The 19,047-nt window shown below is 38.5% G+C and overlaps 1 protein-coding gene across 4 annotated transcripts in view; it reads right to left on the reverse strand.

Moving 5' to 3' along the window:
* Positions 1 to 19,047, reverse strand: part of ADAMTSL1 (ADAMTS like 1) — a 389,415-nt gene that overhangs the window by 51,513 nt on the left and 318,855 nt on the right. For all 4 annotated transcript variants that reach the window (XM_039729898.1, XM_039729897.1, XM_039729899.1 and 1 more), the window contains 2 exons: positions 17,771 to 17,900; positions 1,629 to 1,839 (listed from right to left, as the gene is read on the reverse strand). In XM_039729898.1, the coding sequence (XP_039585832.1) occupies positions 1,629 to 1,839; positions 17,771 to 17,900 (341 nt within the window). The remainder of the gene's footprint in view (positions 1 to 1,628; positions 1,840 to 17,770; positions 17,901 to 19,047) is intronic.

Below are 19,047 nucleotides of genomic sequence, written 5' to 3' on the forward strand. Positions count from 1 at the left end.
CCTTCTAGCATATCCTAATTTTAAAATGCTTGACTTCTGTTATGAACTAGTAGAATACTATTTGCTATTTGTAAATATAGCATCTATTACACCTATAGTTCAGAAATTTTTGAAAGTACAGCTAAGTATATACATGTGTGTGAGTATCAGCAGAGATTAAAGCATGAAATATCCCTGAATTGTTTTAAACAGAGGACTAAAGCCATAGGCTCATTACCTAGCTTTGACAGACTACCAGACTGGAATAGATATTTTTTACTGGATTGGTTGCCCAAACCCAAAGCTCTCCCAGCTTCATGGACTAAACAGTTCATCAGGTGAGTACATTAATATCTCCCTGGCTATTAAGTGAAGACCAGATTTTATATACAGACACTGAATGCATATATAAAATGCTAATAGTTTTCACATGGGATAGAATTAAAACTTGCACAAACCAAAAATGAAGATTTAACTAGGTGTTTTGCTTACACCTACACCACTCAGCAAATTTTTTCTTTAGTCTTGACAACAGTGCATGATCCTTTCTTCCTGCAATGGTATTACTAAAACTGTAATATTACAACCATTTAAAGAAACATCTTTAAGTCTTTTGAATTAAAGAATTATTTTAATTTGTAACCAGACTTCAGCAAATTAAATCATTTCAGGGTGATTTCTAAAGATGGAAAGCCTTGTACAGACCCATTGTGTAGACAGGAATTTTTATAATTAGTGTAATAAAACATCCATCTCCCAAAGGGAAATGTTTAACGCACATTTCTTAACCTGAAGCATGAGGAATGTATCTTGTGCTAAACAAAATTATTATTTGAGAATATATTAAATACTCAAAATGCTTTAAATACTCTTTTATCCTTAATCCTTCTAGTTTAGTATTCCTAGAAACCTAGACATAACTTACCCAAGTCCAGTCACTGCAGCTGACCAATATATTCCAGATATTTTTGTTTGAAATCTATAGCCAGCTGTTCAGATTTTCCAATAACTTTGCATTAGAAATAGCTACAGTCATTATTTACTTCTGGAAACATTGATGTGTTTTTTAAGAGCAAAAAATGCACACTTTGCAGTTTTTTAATGGCATGTCAGAGTGATTAATGATTCCTGTTGATGGGCTAAAGCAAAACCATAGAATCATAGCAAGGTTTGTGTTGGAAAGAACCTAAAAGTTCTTCTAGTTCCACCCCACCCCATCCCCCCTCTGTCCCCCACTAGGCAGGGACAGCTTCCATTAGACCAGGCTGCTCAAAGCTACATCCAGCCTGGCCTCAAACACTTTCAGGAATGGGGCATCCACCATCTCCTCCGAGAAACCTGCTTCAGTCCCTCACTACCCTCACACCAAACCATTTTTTCCTAATATCTGAACAAAAGCTACCCTCTTTCAGTTAAAATCCATTACTCTTTGCCGCATCGCTAGATGTTCTTGTCAGAAGTCCCTCTTCAGCTTTCTTGTGGGCACACTTGGTAAACTGCAAGGCTGCTCTATGCTCTCCCTGGAGCCCTCTCTACTGCAGCTGACCAGCCTGTCTTCACAGGAGAGGTGCTTCAGCCCTCTGACCACTGAAATGTGTGCAATGAGGACTTTAAGCAGACATAAAATGAGGTCACACATAAATTCTTACCTCTTGCCATTCTGTAGGGTACCAGGAGGGTGGGCAGTCAAAGCGATTACAGGCTTGCACGAGGGATGGCTTGGGTTTGGAGCACAATTCATCTGCCAAAATCACAGTCTCATTGGTCTCTCTTGATAGTAGATGGGAACAGAAGACATCTCGTGTCTGCAAACCAACCCCACAGGTAAGACTGCAAGTGCTCCAATTCCCAATCTCCCATCTGTGAAGGGGTCAGCAGAGAAAATCTTAAGCACAGAAAAAATTGACCTTAATTTTTCTCTTATTATAATGACAGACGAAGATACAGTAAATGAAAGGGAGTTTTCCTTCTCTGATCAATGTCACTCTGGTAGCTGGAGAATGCGGCTAAGATGAATGTTTGCAGTTCTGCATTTTCATCTCTTTGTCAGAAGTTCTTGGACTACAAGTCTCTGGGATTCCTGCAATACCACAGGAAATGTTTTGTGGCCGACAGTAGGATTTTTTTTGTCTATAGGAGCATGGAGCATGGACAATGTATTTCAAAATAGAGTAGATTTAATTAACTGGTTTTCTCCCCCTATCTTAAACAAGAAAAAACTGTCTATAGGAGCATGGACAATGTATTTCAAAATAGAGTAGATTTAATTAACTGGTTTTCTCCCCCTATCTTAAACAAGAAAAAAAAAACAAAGGAAGATATTAACAGAAGTTTAATAGAAAGAATGTAAACTGAAATTTCTATGGTATTCCTGACTGACTTTTCTAGGCTATTGAGATAAGAGGTACTAAAGCTTTGAGAGATGCAGTGGGAAAGCAGGGGATCATCTTTAACCCCTGGATGAACACCTGCCACTGAAGTAAGTCTTTGAACTAGCTATGTAAATCCTGCATCAACAGGATTGTTGATAACTGTATTTAGCATTCATCACCTTAAAACAAGGTTTCTCCTATTTGAACTGTATGACCCCCTAATTCTGTCTGCTAAACACAGAAAATTCCTTAAAATAGTAGGCCTTTCACTCATGTCTTAGCTCGAAAGCACTTCAGAGATATGTAGAAATGTATACACAAAAAAAATCAGTCCTATATTCAGAAGGAAAATACAAGAAAATAGCCTCCCCAGCAAATTCACGCAAAACTCAGTGCTGACCTGGATATACTACCATATCAAAAATGAAATCATGAAAGCCAGATAGTGCCATGTTTTCTAAATCTGAAGAGTAACTTAATTTCCAGCATGACATTATTGAAACTGATTGCTGAGAGAATAAATTAAAAATTCAGGAAAAGGAATGCTCAGAAAGCCCATCTTTGAAGAAAGCAAATCCAGGCAGAAGTTTAAAGAGCGTGATTATGAAGGAAGATACCCTCAGGCTCCAAACAGGATGGAGGCATATAATGAAGAAAAGTTATGAAGCACGACAGCAGAATGAAGCAGATTTTGTGGAAGAAGCAGAAAAAACCCCACTCTGATTTTCTGAGATCTGCAGCCAATGGCAATAGCTCGGTGCATATAAAACATACTATGTTAGCAAACACCGTACTCAAATAACCATTTAAGATTGTGCTACCCTACAATCACTGAACAATTCTAACCTAATTTTATTTTATAATTTTATTTTTGAGCATGTTTCCTCCCTTTCAAGTAACACCCTTAACATATTTAAGCAGCTAGCAGGTAAGAAATTTTTTTCCTCCCTAGATGATATCCTGATGGACCAAAGGCACATTGCTCCCCTACTGTGCTCCATCTGCTGGTGACATTCTCTGATTTTATAAAAGTAGGCATCCTGGGCCTGACTGTAAGCACTAATCATGCTCTAGTTTGCTTTTAGACAATATTCTTGCTGTTAGTAGATTTTAGTAGCAATGACAACAATCTGTTTAACCCTTTCTAATAATAAATGCATTTTGCATACTGAGTTAGAAGTTCCTGTGGTCACTTTCCGGGCCATAATACACTGAAGGACACTAATCTGTACATATGTACTGGAGCTGTTTATAAGTGGAAAAGGAGTGACATATGGCAGCCAGTTAAGCTAAGCTGGAATATGTTCTCCATATGAATGATCTGGGGGAAGAGGTCTTCCCAGATTTTCCCATGAAATTGTCAGAATTAATGGAAATATCATCTACCCTTCAGTTTTGGCACAATCTAAAATAAGACATTTGAGTAGGTGGTGAAAAGAAGGCATTTTCTTTCTTTAGAATCTATTTTGATACATGGTTAGTTGCCAGAATTTATTTTTTTTTTCAAGTGCTGGCAGTAGCTGTTGCCTCCAGCAATATTTTGTTTGTTATTGGTGTAAGTGCAAAATGTTTCTGTTGGCAATTCCCATCTCAGTGGCTAAGAAGCCACATAAACCTTTTGGACATCTTGGCTTGTTCAAAAGAGGGTGTCTGTTTCTTCTTCCAGAAAGAAATGCTGTGTTTCCATAAAGAGAAAGGATTTGTTTTTCCAGCGTTTGAAATTTCTGAATATTGCAGGTTGCATCTGTTACCCTTCCCACAACTAACATTGTTTTTTTCACAATTCTTTCCAGCTGCATTAAAGAGGAGTTTCTTTTGAGGAGCTCACGAACTGTGAGGTCAGATACTTCTTACTCTTGTACTTTCATGGTCCCAAGTGATTTTTATAGGCTTTACAGATGGCAAGTAAATAATGTAGAGTAAAGCAGACATGTAAAGTGGAGTACGGATGTGCAAATAACTGAACTCATAGATGACATACATGAATTACTTACTCACAGCTCCCCTGAATAAAAGAAAGGGAAAAACTTTGAAGCTCCATGGCTAAAAAAGGCTCAATACTTTGTAGTTACTACCACAGGATGATTATTCCGTACTATTAGTGTAAATCTAAAAGTGCTAGAGATTCCCTCACAAAGCAGTTTAACTATGCCATTTTTAATAGGGAAATGATCTTGACATAGTTAACAAAAATCTTTCCTGTGGTCTTTGAATTAAACTTGGGCATTTGTTATCAGCTTAATGCTTTTTGAAAAATTCCAACACATGACATGAACATGTAAACCTGTAAAGGTCTAAACATCTAATTTTTAATTAGAAAGGAACTTTCCTTCTTTTTTTCAATAGGAATAAAAGCTATCAATATCATATTATACCCCAGCAGTTCAGGTGAAGAACTGGAGGATCAAGAGAGCAGGAACTTGTTCCTGGCTCTTTGCTGAGTGACACCAGAACTGCTGAAACATGGGTTACCCTGTGAGTATGGGTATATTCCCTCTAAGTCCAAAGGGAATTGTAAAGTGCTGGGCTGGATCATACCATTCTCCCACCTGTGTCTCAACTTCAAAATTCACAAAATACTTTTGTGTGGTATTTTTCCCTACCTGTGCTTTGTCCATGCTTCCTGCTTAGGTAGTAACCTTACAGCAGAGATGTTATCGTATTCTGTTTTTCTCTACTAGCTGGCACATTGGGAGTCTCAGCTTGACAGGAGCCTCAAGGCATTATTGCCTCATGAGCAACAACAGGGACAATAGTGCACTATTACCTCAGTTTTGAAATGTCCCTCTCACTGACACAAGAACTGGAGATCACACAATACTTCTGCTAGCTAGAGAGATCATAAAGTGGCACTGGATAGCAAGCAGCTACTCACGGCAAGACAAGATGCTAGAATTAGTTTTTGCCCCAGTAGGGCTGCAAGCCTTCGGAACAAAACACTCTCTCAACCCCCATAATCAGTCTGGAAAAAATAAACGATGTAGGTAGAACTTGTAGTCTTGAGCCAAAGCTCTATGTAGGTGACAACTTTGGATTAGTTCCCATATGCACGACATATATGGTAAACCCCAAATCATTCTAAGGTGTTAGGTGTTATAAGAAAATTATCTAGGGATGTGTTTTAATGCTGACATGCTGGTAGCTGGTGCTGACGTGCTAATGCTGGTAGAGTCTCTTCTACCAGTGCCAAGACAATTGAACATTGCACAGGAAAAGTAAAGACTTTTCTAGACAAAGACCTCCCAAAGTAGTTAAAAAAAATGAAATTATTGCCATTTTTATGTGGTTAAACCATATGAAAATTATACAAAAGAGCTCTTCTTATTTCTAAAATAAACATTCATCAGTGTGGAGAAAGGAAGCATCTGACTTATCATCTGACACCTGCCTGCATAAAGACATTCCTCAGTGCACAAGGGCTGTGAGGCAGCTGTGTATATGTGCATACAACAGGCTAAGTAAATCACATATTATATCAATACTGGCTTTCTCCTGTCCTCTGACAACCTGTGCCTTCTCCATTTGGCCATGGAGACAGAGAAGTCTGCTCATAGCCCAAATACCTCCTCCCTTCCTTTCCCCCTAATGAACCTGGAACAGTGTTTGTGGTGAAGATTCCTGCTTCAGGTGTGAAAGACTTTCTTGAGGCTCATTTAAGAGATATATCTTTGATTGAGTAAATATGCTCAGTATCACATCTTAAATACCGTGTCAGAATGTGATCTTAGTCTCTGCACAGCAGGAAAATATACCATCCATTCCATTTGGGTGGCATAGTTTCTTGCAGCAAAGCTACAGGTCTGAGATGAGAACTCCCAATTTATAATCAAAGAAGTCTCAAAGAAGGTGGCACAAAACCAAGACTTTAACTACAAGTTATCTTTCATCCAGATGTTAAATCACTCACAGTAAAATCCAAATGCTCATTTGAAATGAAGTATAAGAGCAAAGATCTCAACCCTAGTGTTCAAACACAGAACTGATTTCTCTAGGACGGGATTTCCCTACTGCTGTGTTTCAATTTGTAGTAGACCAAGCATTACAAATACACATACAATATACACATACTTCAGAAGAAAAGTGAGATTTAACTAAGCTCTGAAAAAAATCAGTTGTCATTAAAATATAAAAAAATGAAAATACAATGAAAGTACTTTTAAATCATCACCAGCAAAACAAGATAAAACAATTCATACTTAGAGTTGCTCAGTCCCAGGCTCACAAAATCCATTGTACAATATCCATTGCACAGTGTCTCCACTGTGAAAAGGAAACTGAACAGGCAGGAAAGGTTTCAGGGTAAGGTTGTGCTCAAGGGAGAATGAGGTGTTTCTTCAAAAAGTGTCTTCCTTGAAGTGAAGGAAGTCCATTAAAGATATGCAGACAACACACATAAGCAGATCAAAGGCTCAGTGAAAGTGCTCTGACAAAAGTGGCCTGCACTCTGTAAACTTACTGATATCAATTAGCATTGCAGCTCATTACAGCTGATTGTGGCAGGGAGCCAGTATTTATACAACAGAGCCAAACAGAGGAACATAGAGAAGTAACTCAAAAGTCAGAGGGTAAAAGGAATATTCAGCAACTCTATAGCTGACAATTCTGATTGCTAGAGGAACCTTATGACATACTTCAAACAATATTTATAAGGTTCTACACTTTAAAAAAGTCTTACTGTCCCTTGAGTCAGAGGTACAGAACATCAACTATCCAGGCAGGACGGAAAAGAGAGTTTTTGTTCCAATGTCAACATTTTGAACAGTGGGAGGTTGTGCAGTGGGTCTTCCAGGGGACTTTTGCAGATACAGATTGCATGAACCACACAGGAACATGAAAAGACAGCTTCAGGTAAGTGAACTGATTTGGCAGGGAACTTGCTTGAGGAATTAGCAGACATACTGTGTACTGAAAAGTGCCTAACACAAGACTTTTATTCTGGTTAGTAACTTCAGCATTGAGATAATAAATTGATAGCAATTGCAGGCTTCAATATAGCTACACAGACCAGGTTAGGTTTGAAAAGATAAATGAATACCAGTTCAGATGTGGCTTATGCTTAAAGCAGCAACTTGTAACAAGGATGTTGTTTCATTTATTGTGTGAGATACAATGAAAATAGATCCTTGGTAAGTCTTTCAAGGATGAAGCAGTTAACAGGTAAGGAAAAAAAGTAAATCAGTGTAAAGGTGGAAAGCTGATTAAGAAATAATATTGGGAGTTTTGAGGAATAGAACACAAATTGCACAAGTAGAACTCATAACAGAAGATGGCAGAAGCTGAATGAGTCTGTGGAGGAAACACACTGGGAACTACACCAGGGTGAGTTTGAGCTTTATGTACATTGCCCTAAACCTACATTCAAGCAATGCAGAAACACAAGAACCACTAATTTATAAAATAAATTTTGCAGGTCAGTCTACACGATTCTTTCGCAAAGAAACAAAGGAAAAATATCCTGGTTTCTGCTCAGGAAGAATTGATTCCTTCACTATAGTTGGTTGGATTCAGTATGAGAATAATGTTGATAACACACTGATATTTTATTTGCTGCTAAGTACTGTGTACACTAAGTTAAGGACTTTTTAAAAGTCTTGTAATCTGCCAATGATGAGGATCAATAAAAAAAACTGTGAAGGAGCATAGCCAGGACAGGTGACCCAAAGTGGCCAAATGGATATTGGACACTGCAGGATGTCATGCCTGATATATAAACTGGAGAAGTTACCTGGAAGGGGGGCTGTTTGGGGTGTAGAGATTGGGCTGAGCATTTGTCAGAAGGTGAGCAATAGTATTGTGCACCTCTTGTTCTTCCTTTTCTTCCTCTCTTGTTATCATTCTCGTTATCATTCTCATTTTCATTATCTACTGTAATTATTATATATTATTTATGTTTCCTTTATTAAAATCTTACTCTCCCAACCTACAAGTTTTAGTTTTGATTCTCTTTCCCATTCCACCGAGGTGTGAGGGGGTGAGTGCAAAATTTTGTGGTGCTGAGCTGCCATCTGGGCTTAAATCACAACAGACAGTTTAACACCTTGCTGCCCATGACAGAGCTGCTTTATGCTGAAAGCTCCCTAGCTCTTTCCACACTGGTGCTTTCCATGCAGGATAATGTCACAAGCCAACACCTTTTCTTTAGGCCTACCTTTACAATATAAGGAAAATATTAAAAACCCCAGCTATTCCTGAGGAAGACATCAGCAAGCTTACACACACCAGAAGGCAAACAAAGAAGAAGCTCCGCAGGTGAGAAAGATGTGCAGTTAACTGATGATTTTTAATCTGAAATTCCTTCTAAAACAAAACATTAAAAAAATTACATATGGATGTAGGCAGCACAGAAATAATATACAAAAAGCCTGACTTCCCAAATTGTAAGATCAATATTCATGAACCATGTGATTTTGTTCTACAGACTAAGGAGACCCTCCCTAAATCAAAAGAAGCCTTTCCTGAAATGATAAGGACAGGAAAGAAGTAAAGATGTCACTGGATTGAATGGACAAAGCAAGTATTTTCATGAATAAGAGAGTGTTCAGATAACAGTGACTGGGTTTCAGTAATTCTCTAGGAAATCCAAGTTTTATGAGCAGTATTGCCACAAAAACAGAAGATAACATGAGCTTCTTGCTGACCTGGCTGGCAGCATTACAGGGATAATATTTTCAACAGGATGAACTATTCCTGAACTATTTAACCAAGGAAGAAGATACAAACAGACTGTCTCTCAAACTGAGGCATACACAGTGTTCCTCTAGTTTTCTTTTAGTAGGGGAAAGAACTTAAGAATATACCTATATAACTATATGGTATTGTGATTGAACTCAGGAAGCTCACAATGTCTGCTTACATTTCATGTTCTGTTTTGAGCTTCCTTCAATGTCGTTCTGGCAATATAGTGCAAAAAAGGCAGTACAAGAATTTTGTTCCAAGGGTGTATCCAAAACCAGTATTTTATGCTGATTTTTATATTTTTATTTTATATTTATATTTTTATATTTACAATGAAAAATCTGGAAAAGATCAAAATATGGGTCCATGGGAATCTCATGCAGGGTCAGGGCAACCCCTGGTGTCAACACAGGCTGGTGAATGAACAGATGGAGAGCAGCCCTGCTGAGAAGGATTTGGGGGTGCTGGGGGCACCCCCAAGGAGGCTGGAAATGACCCAGCCGTGGGCACTCTCAGCCCAGAAAGCCAAACATATCCTGGGCTGCATCCAAAGCAGCATGGGCAGCAGGGCCAGGGAGGGGATTCTGCCCCTCTGCTCTGCTGAGAGCCCACCTGCAGGGCTGCCTCCAGCACAGGACGGACATGGACCTGTTGGAGTATGTCCAGAGAAGGCCATGAAGATGATTGGAGGGATGCAAAAATTCTGCTGTGAGGAAAGGCTGAGAGGGTTGGGATTATTCAGCCAGGATAAGAGAGGGCTTTGGAGTGACCTAATTATGGCCTTCCAAGTACATGAAGGGAGCCTAGAAGAAAGATGGAGACAGACTGCTTACAAGAGCATGTACTGACAGGACAAGGGTGAATGGCTTCAAACTGAGAGTAGATTTAGATTACATATTAGGAATGAAGTCTTCACTGTGAGAGTGGTGAGATACTGGCACAGTTTTCCTGGAGAAACCGTGGAAGCACAATCCCTGCAGGTGTTCAAGACCAGGTTGGATGGGACTCTGAGGAACTTGGTCTAGTGGAGATGTCCCTGCTCATGGCAGGGGTGTTAGAAATACATGATCTTTAAGATCCTTTCCAAACCATTCTATGATTCTATTCCTTTTTACTTTATAGATAGAGATCCTGAAACTGTGACCAATAATATATTTTGTAGTTCACTCACTGTTCCCTATTAAAAGATTTTTTTTTCACATTGATATTTAGAGACCAAAACATTCAGGTGCTCCTCACTTAGAGTGGGGAGGCTCTCAACTCATGTTATACACACAGATCATCAAAACCAACCATGTTAAAGTAGTCAGATTCATGGAAGTATTAAGTGATTCTGACTCAATGGAAGGAAAAAAATCTATTCAAAGTGATGGTATCATAAAAGTTATGATGTACATAGGCAAATTTAAAGGCATTAAAACATGTCATATCTCCTCCTTCTATTCAAAATGATGGTATCATAAAATGATGTACATAGGCAAATTTAAAGGCATTAAAACATGTCATATCTCCTCCTAATTGCTGTGTTTACATAGATTTTTGTACTGAATCTACATACTACAGAATGACAACTTAATGCACTTCTCCAAATTTTCCTGAGTGAGAAACTGGCTTCTTAGATCTTGCAGAAGATAGTGACTTAGGACAACACAGTTTGCTTCCTCGTAGGAAGGGAAATGTACTTGTCTTATGAACCTGAAAATCTGTTCAGACCTGAACAATGTAAGCATTACAATTAAACAAACAAACAAACAGACCTCCATAAAATACAGTTACAAAATTGTGGATCCATCCTAATTACAAGCCTGTAATTAGATGCATAGAACTCTGTATGAGTGCTCCAAATGTCTCCTAAAGCTGGAATGAACTACTAACAGCTGGTTAGAATATACAATACATCAGCTCAGTCACAATTCTAATGGGTAATTGCACATTGAAGATGGGCACAAATAGGTCTTTATATGCTTCTGGAGAGTAACAGACCTCTTGGCAGATAGAGAATTCATAATTTCATCAGTCTGACTCCTTTAATAGGTACTTAATTCACCCCAAACTCGATGGAAGTGAGGACAGTTTCTCAATTTATTTAATGAGTGACTCTTTCTGATGAGTAACAATGTTACAGAACCATGCAATACATTTTCAAGAAATAGGGTCATATTTTAATTTTTTTTTGCTTATCTTTTCATCCATAAAGGTTTATTGGTTTGAAAGTCCTGGGTATTCCTCAGACTCTTACAAATTTCTTCAGCAATACTGTAAATGGAAGATATAATGGTGCTGTTCAGTTCACCCCCTTTTAAAGGAAGTGAAGATTGTAAAATCGACAGTTTATCAGACCTTGTAGCTTGTTTCATACGTTAATGCTGAAGTAAAAAAGTTAATTCTGCTCATTATGCTACAAAATGTTTGAGTTCATATTTGGCACAAAAGAAAAGACATGGGGTTTTTTTGCTGCTGTTGGGAAAGCTTCTTTGGGGAATGAAATCCTGCTGCTGAAGCAGTAAATTAATACTCAAGAAGACTGAGAAAAAATTTAGAGAAAAAAATGAGGAGTGGAAGCTAACATATGAAACACTGTAATAAAATCGTATTTGTTCAAAATACTGAAAGATATCAAGTGTCAGTGGATTCTAAATTCTAGCATACATGAAGAGAAAGGTTAGAAGAAATGGACTGTATTAAGGTGATGAAACCTAGAAAATTGACTGTGCAGGAAGAAAAAGAAGAGTAAGTCTGCTCTGCAGAGAAAATCAAAAAGTCCCTAGCATGAGTTAAATCTAATACTCATCACAAATGAAGCTATAACAAAACTGTGTTAGGGCATGATAAAATTGTTTTGACACAATGGTGTACTAACTTGGAGAAATTAGTGAACTGGAGATCTGTGTAGAGGAAAATAATCTATCTAAATATACAGTATTCTGATAAAGAAGTGTGATTTGTCATTCAAAGTAAGAAGGATGTATGGTAGAAGCTACTAAAAAAAATTTGTAATTGCACTCTAGTATTTTATGGAGATAGTAGTCTCATGGGAATGGAAGCTGAAATGAAGGAAAATGTCTCTTGATGTAATCCCATCTAATGAAGGAAGCATCATTTTTAAAAGCAAAATGGGGGAAGACCTCTGGAATTTTTAACTAGAAGAGCTGGAGGCAGGGTGTGATGGAGGCTCCAGAGGTCCAGCTTGCAAGTTGCTTTGCTTCACATTTCAGTGGGACACACGTGGTTGAAAAGAGTCTCCTTGGGGACTTCACTGTAACTGCAGCTGAGTAAAGGACACTGAGGAGCCAGAGAGAACAACCAGAGAGAAAGGGGAAGGGCAGGCTGCCAGACACATCTTGGGCAATCTCTTGAGAGCCGGAAAGGCTGCAAAGCAGGAGATTATGTTATAGAAAAGGGAAGAGAAGAGACATGTTTTAGGTCACAGATTACTATGTTTTAAGGCCAGGGTTGTATGGGGGTAGTCATGCAGGTAATGCAGGTAAGAGCATAACAGAGCCACCTAGGGAGGGCAGCTTGTTTAGATGTCCCTATATAGGTTTGTGTTTAGCATTGTAAAGCTAGGGAATAAAGGACCTTGTGATTCCCTCACCAAGTCCATGGCTTCTCTCACCAAGTCTAAGATGTTTCTCAAACTGAAGGCATCAAAGAAGAGTGAATCTGTTCTGTGTGACAGTATATTCATTCTAATGTCTGATTTCCAACCTCTTCCACCACAGTCCAAGCTGCGGTCTGTGATCTCAGGAGGCTCTGTGGGCCACATCTTAAGAGGCTCTCAAAGCCATTCTCAGTGTGCTTCAGCTAAAAACAGACCTAAATGCATCACATTTAAAAAATACGTCACTTGTTTGTGAGGATTTGAAAACCTGTCTGTGTCACAAAGACACAGTAATATAATCTTTGCCTCATTAATGCTAATTCTAACTCACAAATCTGAAAAAAAACCCCAAAATGCAAGAACTGGTAGTTTTTGATAATAACAAGAACTGCTATCCCCTTCCAGTGAGGCTATAGTGCAATATCTGTAGATATAATGACTTGCAGACCTTTTAACCTTTTTAATGAACTAGATAGAGATGCTTTAACATTTCCCCCCACCAATGCAAAACACATCTGTATTGACACCCTTCCACACATAGGTCACCTTTAATAGATTAGAGAAAGCTCTGTCCCTTTCACCCATATTGAATTAATTTCAAATTGTTGATGGGAGCATGCCTTACACTAAGTCTGGCCTATCACCAATCTAATGCTTTGAAAAACATGTTGATTTTTTAAATCCTTTGTAGTTTAACTTCAGCTGGGAAACAGAGCAAAACAGATGACAATACCACATTTAGCAAATAAATATTAAAATAAGAACAGGTGATTCATCACACAAACATAAATCAAGCTAACAGATAAGAAAAAAGAAAGAGGAAAAAAAATCAGGTAATGAGGTAGAGCCTAGGCTAACACAGGCACGGTTTGCCCTTTTGGTTACATATCAGAGCTACTCAGATGGTTTCCTGTCTTTTCTTGCAAACCAACAGAGGGTTGAAGTGATAAAGGGAGAGTGCTGGGATAAAATTTTATGCTATTCCTAGAACCATCTGCTTTTTCTTCTTCATTTTTTTTTCTGCTCTTCATTTTGTGGAATTCAGCTGTTCTTTGTTGCACAGAAATAAAAGTTCAGTTGTGAAAATATTCATGAACAAAGCTGTAAAAATTGCCTGTAATTTCCTCCATTTTCAGCCATCTGGTTTTCATTGCTTTGATTCTCTCTTCACTACTCCATACATGTTTACCAAAACTTTTCAACACGTATTGACCAAATTATTGAGCAGTTATAATTAATAACAGAGTTACAACATTCTCTTTCACTCGTTTGAGTGAGCTTGTTGGCTCACCATGAGGTGCTCATGCTGTTGCTCTTATAAACAAGAGCAATTATATCTGATTAGATGATGACTGCCTCTGTAATTCAGGCTGTGGAGGCTGAGGAAAAGACACATTTTGGATGTGAGTAATTTTGTTGCTGAAAACAGCCAAGCTAACATTGAAACAGGGTTCTTCTATTTTTTTTTTTTTTGTAGTTTAGAATACTAACATAGCAATTAGCAAAACTGAGTGATCTCTTTTGTTATTTTTTTTCACTTACAAAAGAAACTTCTCTAGACACTGAACAGCTATTCTGAGTCTACTTCTGGAATACTGTGATCTGCTCAATTATTGCTATGTAATTCTTCAAGTGGTACAGTTTGACTGACACAAATTAAGTAACTGAATGACTGAATTAAAATTGTCATAGTCTTCATTCCTCTCTTTCCTGGAGAAAGCATGCTGGCTCTCCTAGTACATCCTTCTTCTAGAAATATTAAACTAAGTTAATGACAACAAATTTTACTCTGTAGCTATTGTGTTGGAAGTCAGTTATTAGCTCCCGACTTAGCAATCAGCTCTGCAGTGTTTCCCATTTTATTAATTCAGTTCAAAATGGTAAATTTTTTTACACTGCTTTCCAGGAGAAGAGGGTCTGGACTCTTTTTCTGCTATTGTTCTTGAAGCAATAAGCAAAAAAATCTCAACAAAACCTGAAACCCCAGGAGACTCAGTTGGGATTTGAATATGGAGGAAATCTTCCAATTTTTTTTTCTGTGCAGCTCTTCCTGATTCTTAATCTTTCTTCTGTAAGAATTGTAAGTATGGGATTTTTCTGACTCCATACAGCTGTGAGTATCTGAAGACAGATTTCTGTGGTTTAGTTTTTGTCTCTCTTCCATGTACTCAGAATAGTAATGTGCTAAGATATTAAGCCAGAATTCCAAAGAAAACTTCAAAGCATTCTCAGCTGCTGTACACGCACCATCATCTCTCAGTGTTTTCATAAATGTGAAGTATATTGCCAGTATATTCTACCTTTTACCATATTCTGTTCCAAGACAGACCAGGGCAATTACAGATTGAAAAGGTTGATGACACTATAGGTTAATTTCAAGTATTAAGTGAGTAAGGAAGTTTTCTAATCTATACACATCTATTTTCAGTAAGGACCAAAATGAACAGTAACCCAGTTACTGTGCAGATCCTTTTAGAATCATTCTTCTAAAGTGTCCAAAAGTAAAAAAGATCAAAACCAGAATGAAATTACTCTTCACCTACTCCTTCTACAGTATCTTTCTTGAGGTCCATGCTTTCTGACCCTCCAGAAAGGCTGATGAGATTCTGTAGTTCAGTGGTTTTGTCTATATATAGTAAAACAGATAAAACAATTGTTTACATCTTACATGACTAGCTCTTTGAGAGGCTATAGAGTAGCCTTACATGTAACCAAAAATGCCTGTAGCAGAAGCAGTATTAAGCTTTGAAGTTCTAACATTTAAATGTTCTCCCTCTACAGCTAAGCAAGATCTTTAACTGTACTAGATTTTAGACATAATCATTACATTCTAAGCATGCTGGGCTGCTTAGGTTCAAGAAGTGTCGCTGGAATAATTTCTCTAAATATATAAGGAGAGAATGTTTGTTCTCTTGGGCAAGGCTACTCAGCTTTTTCTTCATGCTGTGGACAGTATTTCCTTGCCTACCTAGACATTCATCACCATTTCAGTTGCCTTTTCAGTGGAATGCCTCCTCTACCCACAACAACTGCATACTCCAGCAGTCACTTGTACAAGAATATTTTAGGAAAGTGGTTTTTATAATTTTAGCTTCTGTTAATGCACTTAAGCAGCTGGAAAACAGAGCCAACACTACGAGACCAGCCAGTTCTCTCTATAAGTCATCAGCAAGAGCTCTGGGAAGTATCAATGGTTCACAGATTTTGGAAACTCCTGTAGAAGAGGTCTAAGTTCACAGCCACAGTGTATTATAACTTTTGGACTTGTCAGTGGGTAGAAATGCCTTCATCAGCATACCTAAGGACATGATTTTAGCCTAAATTTTCATCATACTCCTGGATTACAATTTCTTGAATTAGAATTCTGAAGCATTTTATGATTTAAACAAGGAGAAAATCTTAATTTAAATAAATAATCCTTTATTATTCCTTTAAAAAAATTGTTAGAGTGGCTGTAAATAATGATTATAAAGCAAAAGTTTTTATACTTTCTCTCATTAATATACCCATTAATATACCATTGTATTTAACACAGTGACATTGCTAGGTGTAGCACTTCAGAAACATGAAGGAAATAAGGTAATTATCCCATCACAGCCTGCCTGGAGACACATCAACTTGCTTTGTTGCCTCTCTTTCCATTAGCCATGCTGCCTGCAGTCTGCAGGCCTACCTGCTCTGACCACAGGAACAGTTTTGCAGAACATGTGCTGTTCTTCATCCTGGGCCTGCAGACAGGCAATTTCCTCCAGACTGAGGGGGCTTCAGAAGAGAAGTTGTATATACAGGGGAGAGAGTGATTTCCCCTCTTCTCCGTTGCAGCCCCAGGGGTGGATTAAAGCTGCTTAATCTTCCCCCTCTGCAGGAATCCCCTTTCACCTTTGCTTCACAAGCTGATTCCCACCTACAGAATAATCCTCTTGTAATTCATGGAGGGAAATGCATACCTATGGCTGCTTTAAAGCAGCTCCATTCTGGTAGCAAGGTTACCACAGCTATGGATAATCATGCAGATTAATTCCAGGAGTATTCATTCAATTACTCAGATTACTTTTGTATATAAAAGTCATATAAGTACTGGCCAATAGGAGTGTGTTTTGTTTTTCCTTAACTACAGAGTACTTATTTTTCATGTCAGAATTGGTGGTTGATCAATCTTCTACCATGTACTTGAAACAGCACTGCTGCTTCTTCCTATGAATTACCACAAGAGTTCCACCTACAAATTAATTTTCAAACATTTATATAAAATTTCTGTGTTATTTCCAGCAATTAAGACAATTTAAATAAAGTTAGGGTTGCAGTATCATCATAAGCAATACTTGTAAAGCTTTGGTAAATAAATTTAAATCTATTTGTGTCTGCTTGTCACAAATCCAAAATCCTGATTACTAACCAAACAGTTATTTATGTCCTTATTGTTATTTCATGCTGGCCATCTTTGATTTTTCATGTGAACCTTCTCTGTGTATCTCAAATCTACTATTATTCATAACAACATACCTCTCTATAGCCTGTTGTCTTATAAATCATACATACACCTATCAATAAATGTTCTAAGGTATGTCTACCACCTGGACAGTGCTGAGTGTTTCAAATAGTCCAAAGTTATACATCAATGTATTGAAAATCTGCTGCAGTGTCACTGTGGAGCAAATGCACCTGCGTACAGCTGGGAAACAAGACAATATGTATACAGTACATCTTATAGTCTTGACAGGCCCTATTTAAATAAACCATAAGAATGTCATAACAGCTATTTTCCGTTGTCGAGGGTGCAGATGTGAATCTCTGCAGAGAAAGATCTGCTGTTTTAGGGTCATGATTGTGGAAACTGCCTGAGGCCAGGGACAAGCAGGTTCTGCAAAACTTTTTCTGAGAGGAGAGGTTGGAGAGGTCTCAAAAATTCACAAAACTCTGGGTAAAGTTAAGCCAATCCATAAACTGTTTACTTGAAGGACAGGAAGAGGCAAACAGTCTGACGTTTGCCCTTTGGTCTTACTGCTGCTTTGTACTTCCTGGTCAATATGATTGTGGCAGGAAGACAGTGTAAGTCCCTGCAGCCTAAGAAAACCATGCCTGAGGCAGTGTTTCTCCAGACTGAAAGGCAATACAGTTTGGGGTCACTTAAAATTATGCCTACCTTGGGGGGCAAGGGTCCAGGCTACAGGACTTCAGCAGCTGTGGAGGGCGACGGCTGCTAACGCACAGTGTTTCGTCTGCAATTTCCCTAGTTTGCTTGTTCAGACAGGTCACCACAGCCTCCTGGACACCTGCACACAACAAATAATGGTCACAACCAGCTCTCCGTACCTGCAGGGGCAGCCCAGGTCAGGGGTGGGCCCAACAGGACCAGCAAGGCTGCAGAACGTGGTGACACCCAGCCTCAGGCTGGCAGCTCTGGGGCTGCAGCCCCAGCTGAACACTTGTCATTGCTTTCAGTCTCACTGAAAGGTTTCTCAGTGCTGCTGTGAAAAGTCCATGGATTCATTCACTGCTCACCTCCCTGGACAGAAAATTGTCCAGTGCTCTCATTTTTTTTCCTTGAGGCATTTTATTTTTCAGGCCAAGCAGGCTGAGGTGTGAAGATGGCCATAGCTTTCATGTGGTATACTTTAACCAACAGTATGACTTGCCAAAACAAAGTAAAATGTGGTCAGACAATTCAGCTCTTCTCAGTTTACTCTTCTGCATCCATGGGCCTGTACCCTAACTAAAGATGCAAACCTGCAGAGTATATCTGAGAGCTGGGAAAGAATGGGTTAGAGAGACCTGGGAAAGAACAGCAGCTATTGGGACTAAGAGAAACTGGAAGATTTGGTTATTATAGTTTAAATCAGAAATTCCTTGTTACAGCCAAAATCCCTATGTAGCCTATGGCATACCAGTTACTCTCACTTTTTCTGTGATTAGGGGCATCACAGGCTTTTTGGTTCACAAGGTTAGAAAGCTAGAACAACAGGGACTGCAACATTACATGCCACAGGGAAGAGGAATGGATGAGAAAGGATATATTTTCCCATGGATAAAAGGGGTCTGAGAGCATCTGAGGATAATAATTGGCCTGAACTTCCTGAGAATCTAATCCACGGTGGTTCAAATACAATAAAAGTATGATTTTTACATTAATTCCTGAGACCTGAGTTAAGAAAATATTAGCTGAACTCCCAGCAATTACATTACAGTTTCAAAATCACCATTTTTCCAAAACATCTAATGGATTTTTTAAGATGCTAATGTGAAGGGAAAGAAACCCAAACCAAAACAAAGTGCTGTGAGACCTTAAAGACCTCCAAAAACTATCACAGAGTTAACAATATATTCTGGTGTTTCTAATGCCAGATCACGTGTCATTAGGCAAAAAATTATTTCATATCCTTCAAGAGGATCAAAGTGCTATATAGCTGATCACAGTCCTTG

This window comes from Passer montanus, unplaced genomic scaffold (assembly GCF_014805655.1).
Source record: "Passer montanus isolate IOZ18808 unplaced genomic scaffold, ASM1480565v1 scaffold7, whole genome shotgun sequence".
Taxonomy (NCBI): Eukaryota; Metazoa; Chordata; class Aves; order Passeriformes; family Passeridae; genus Passer; species Passer montanus.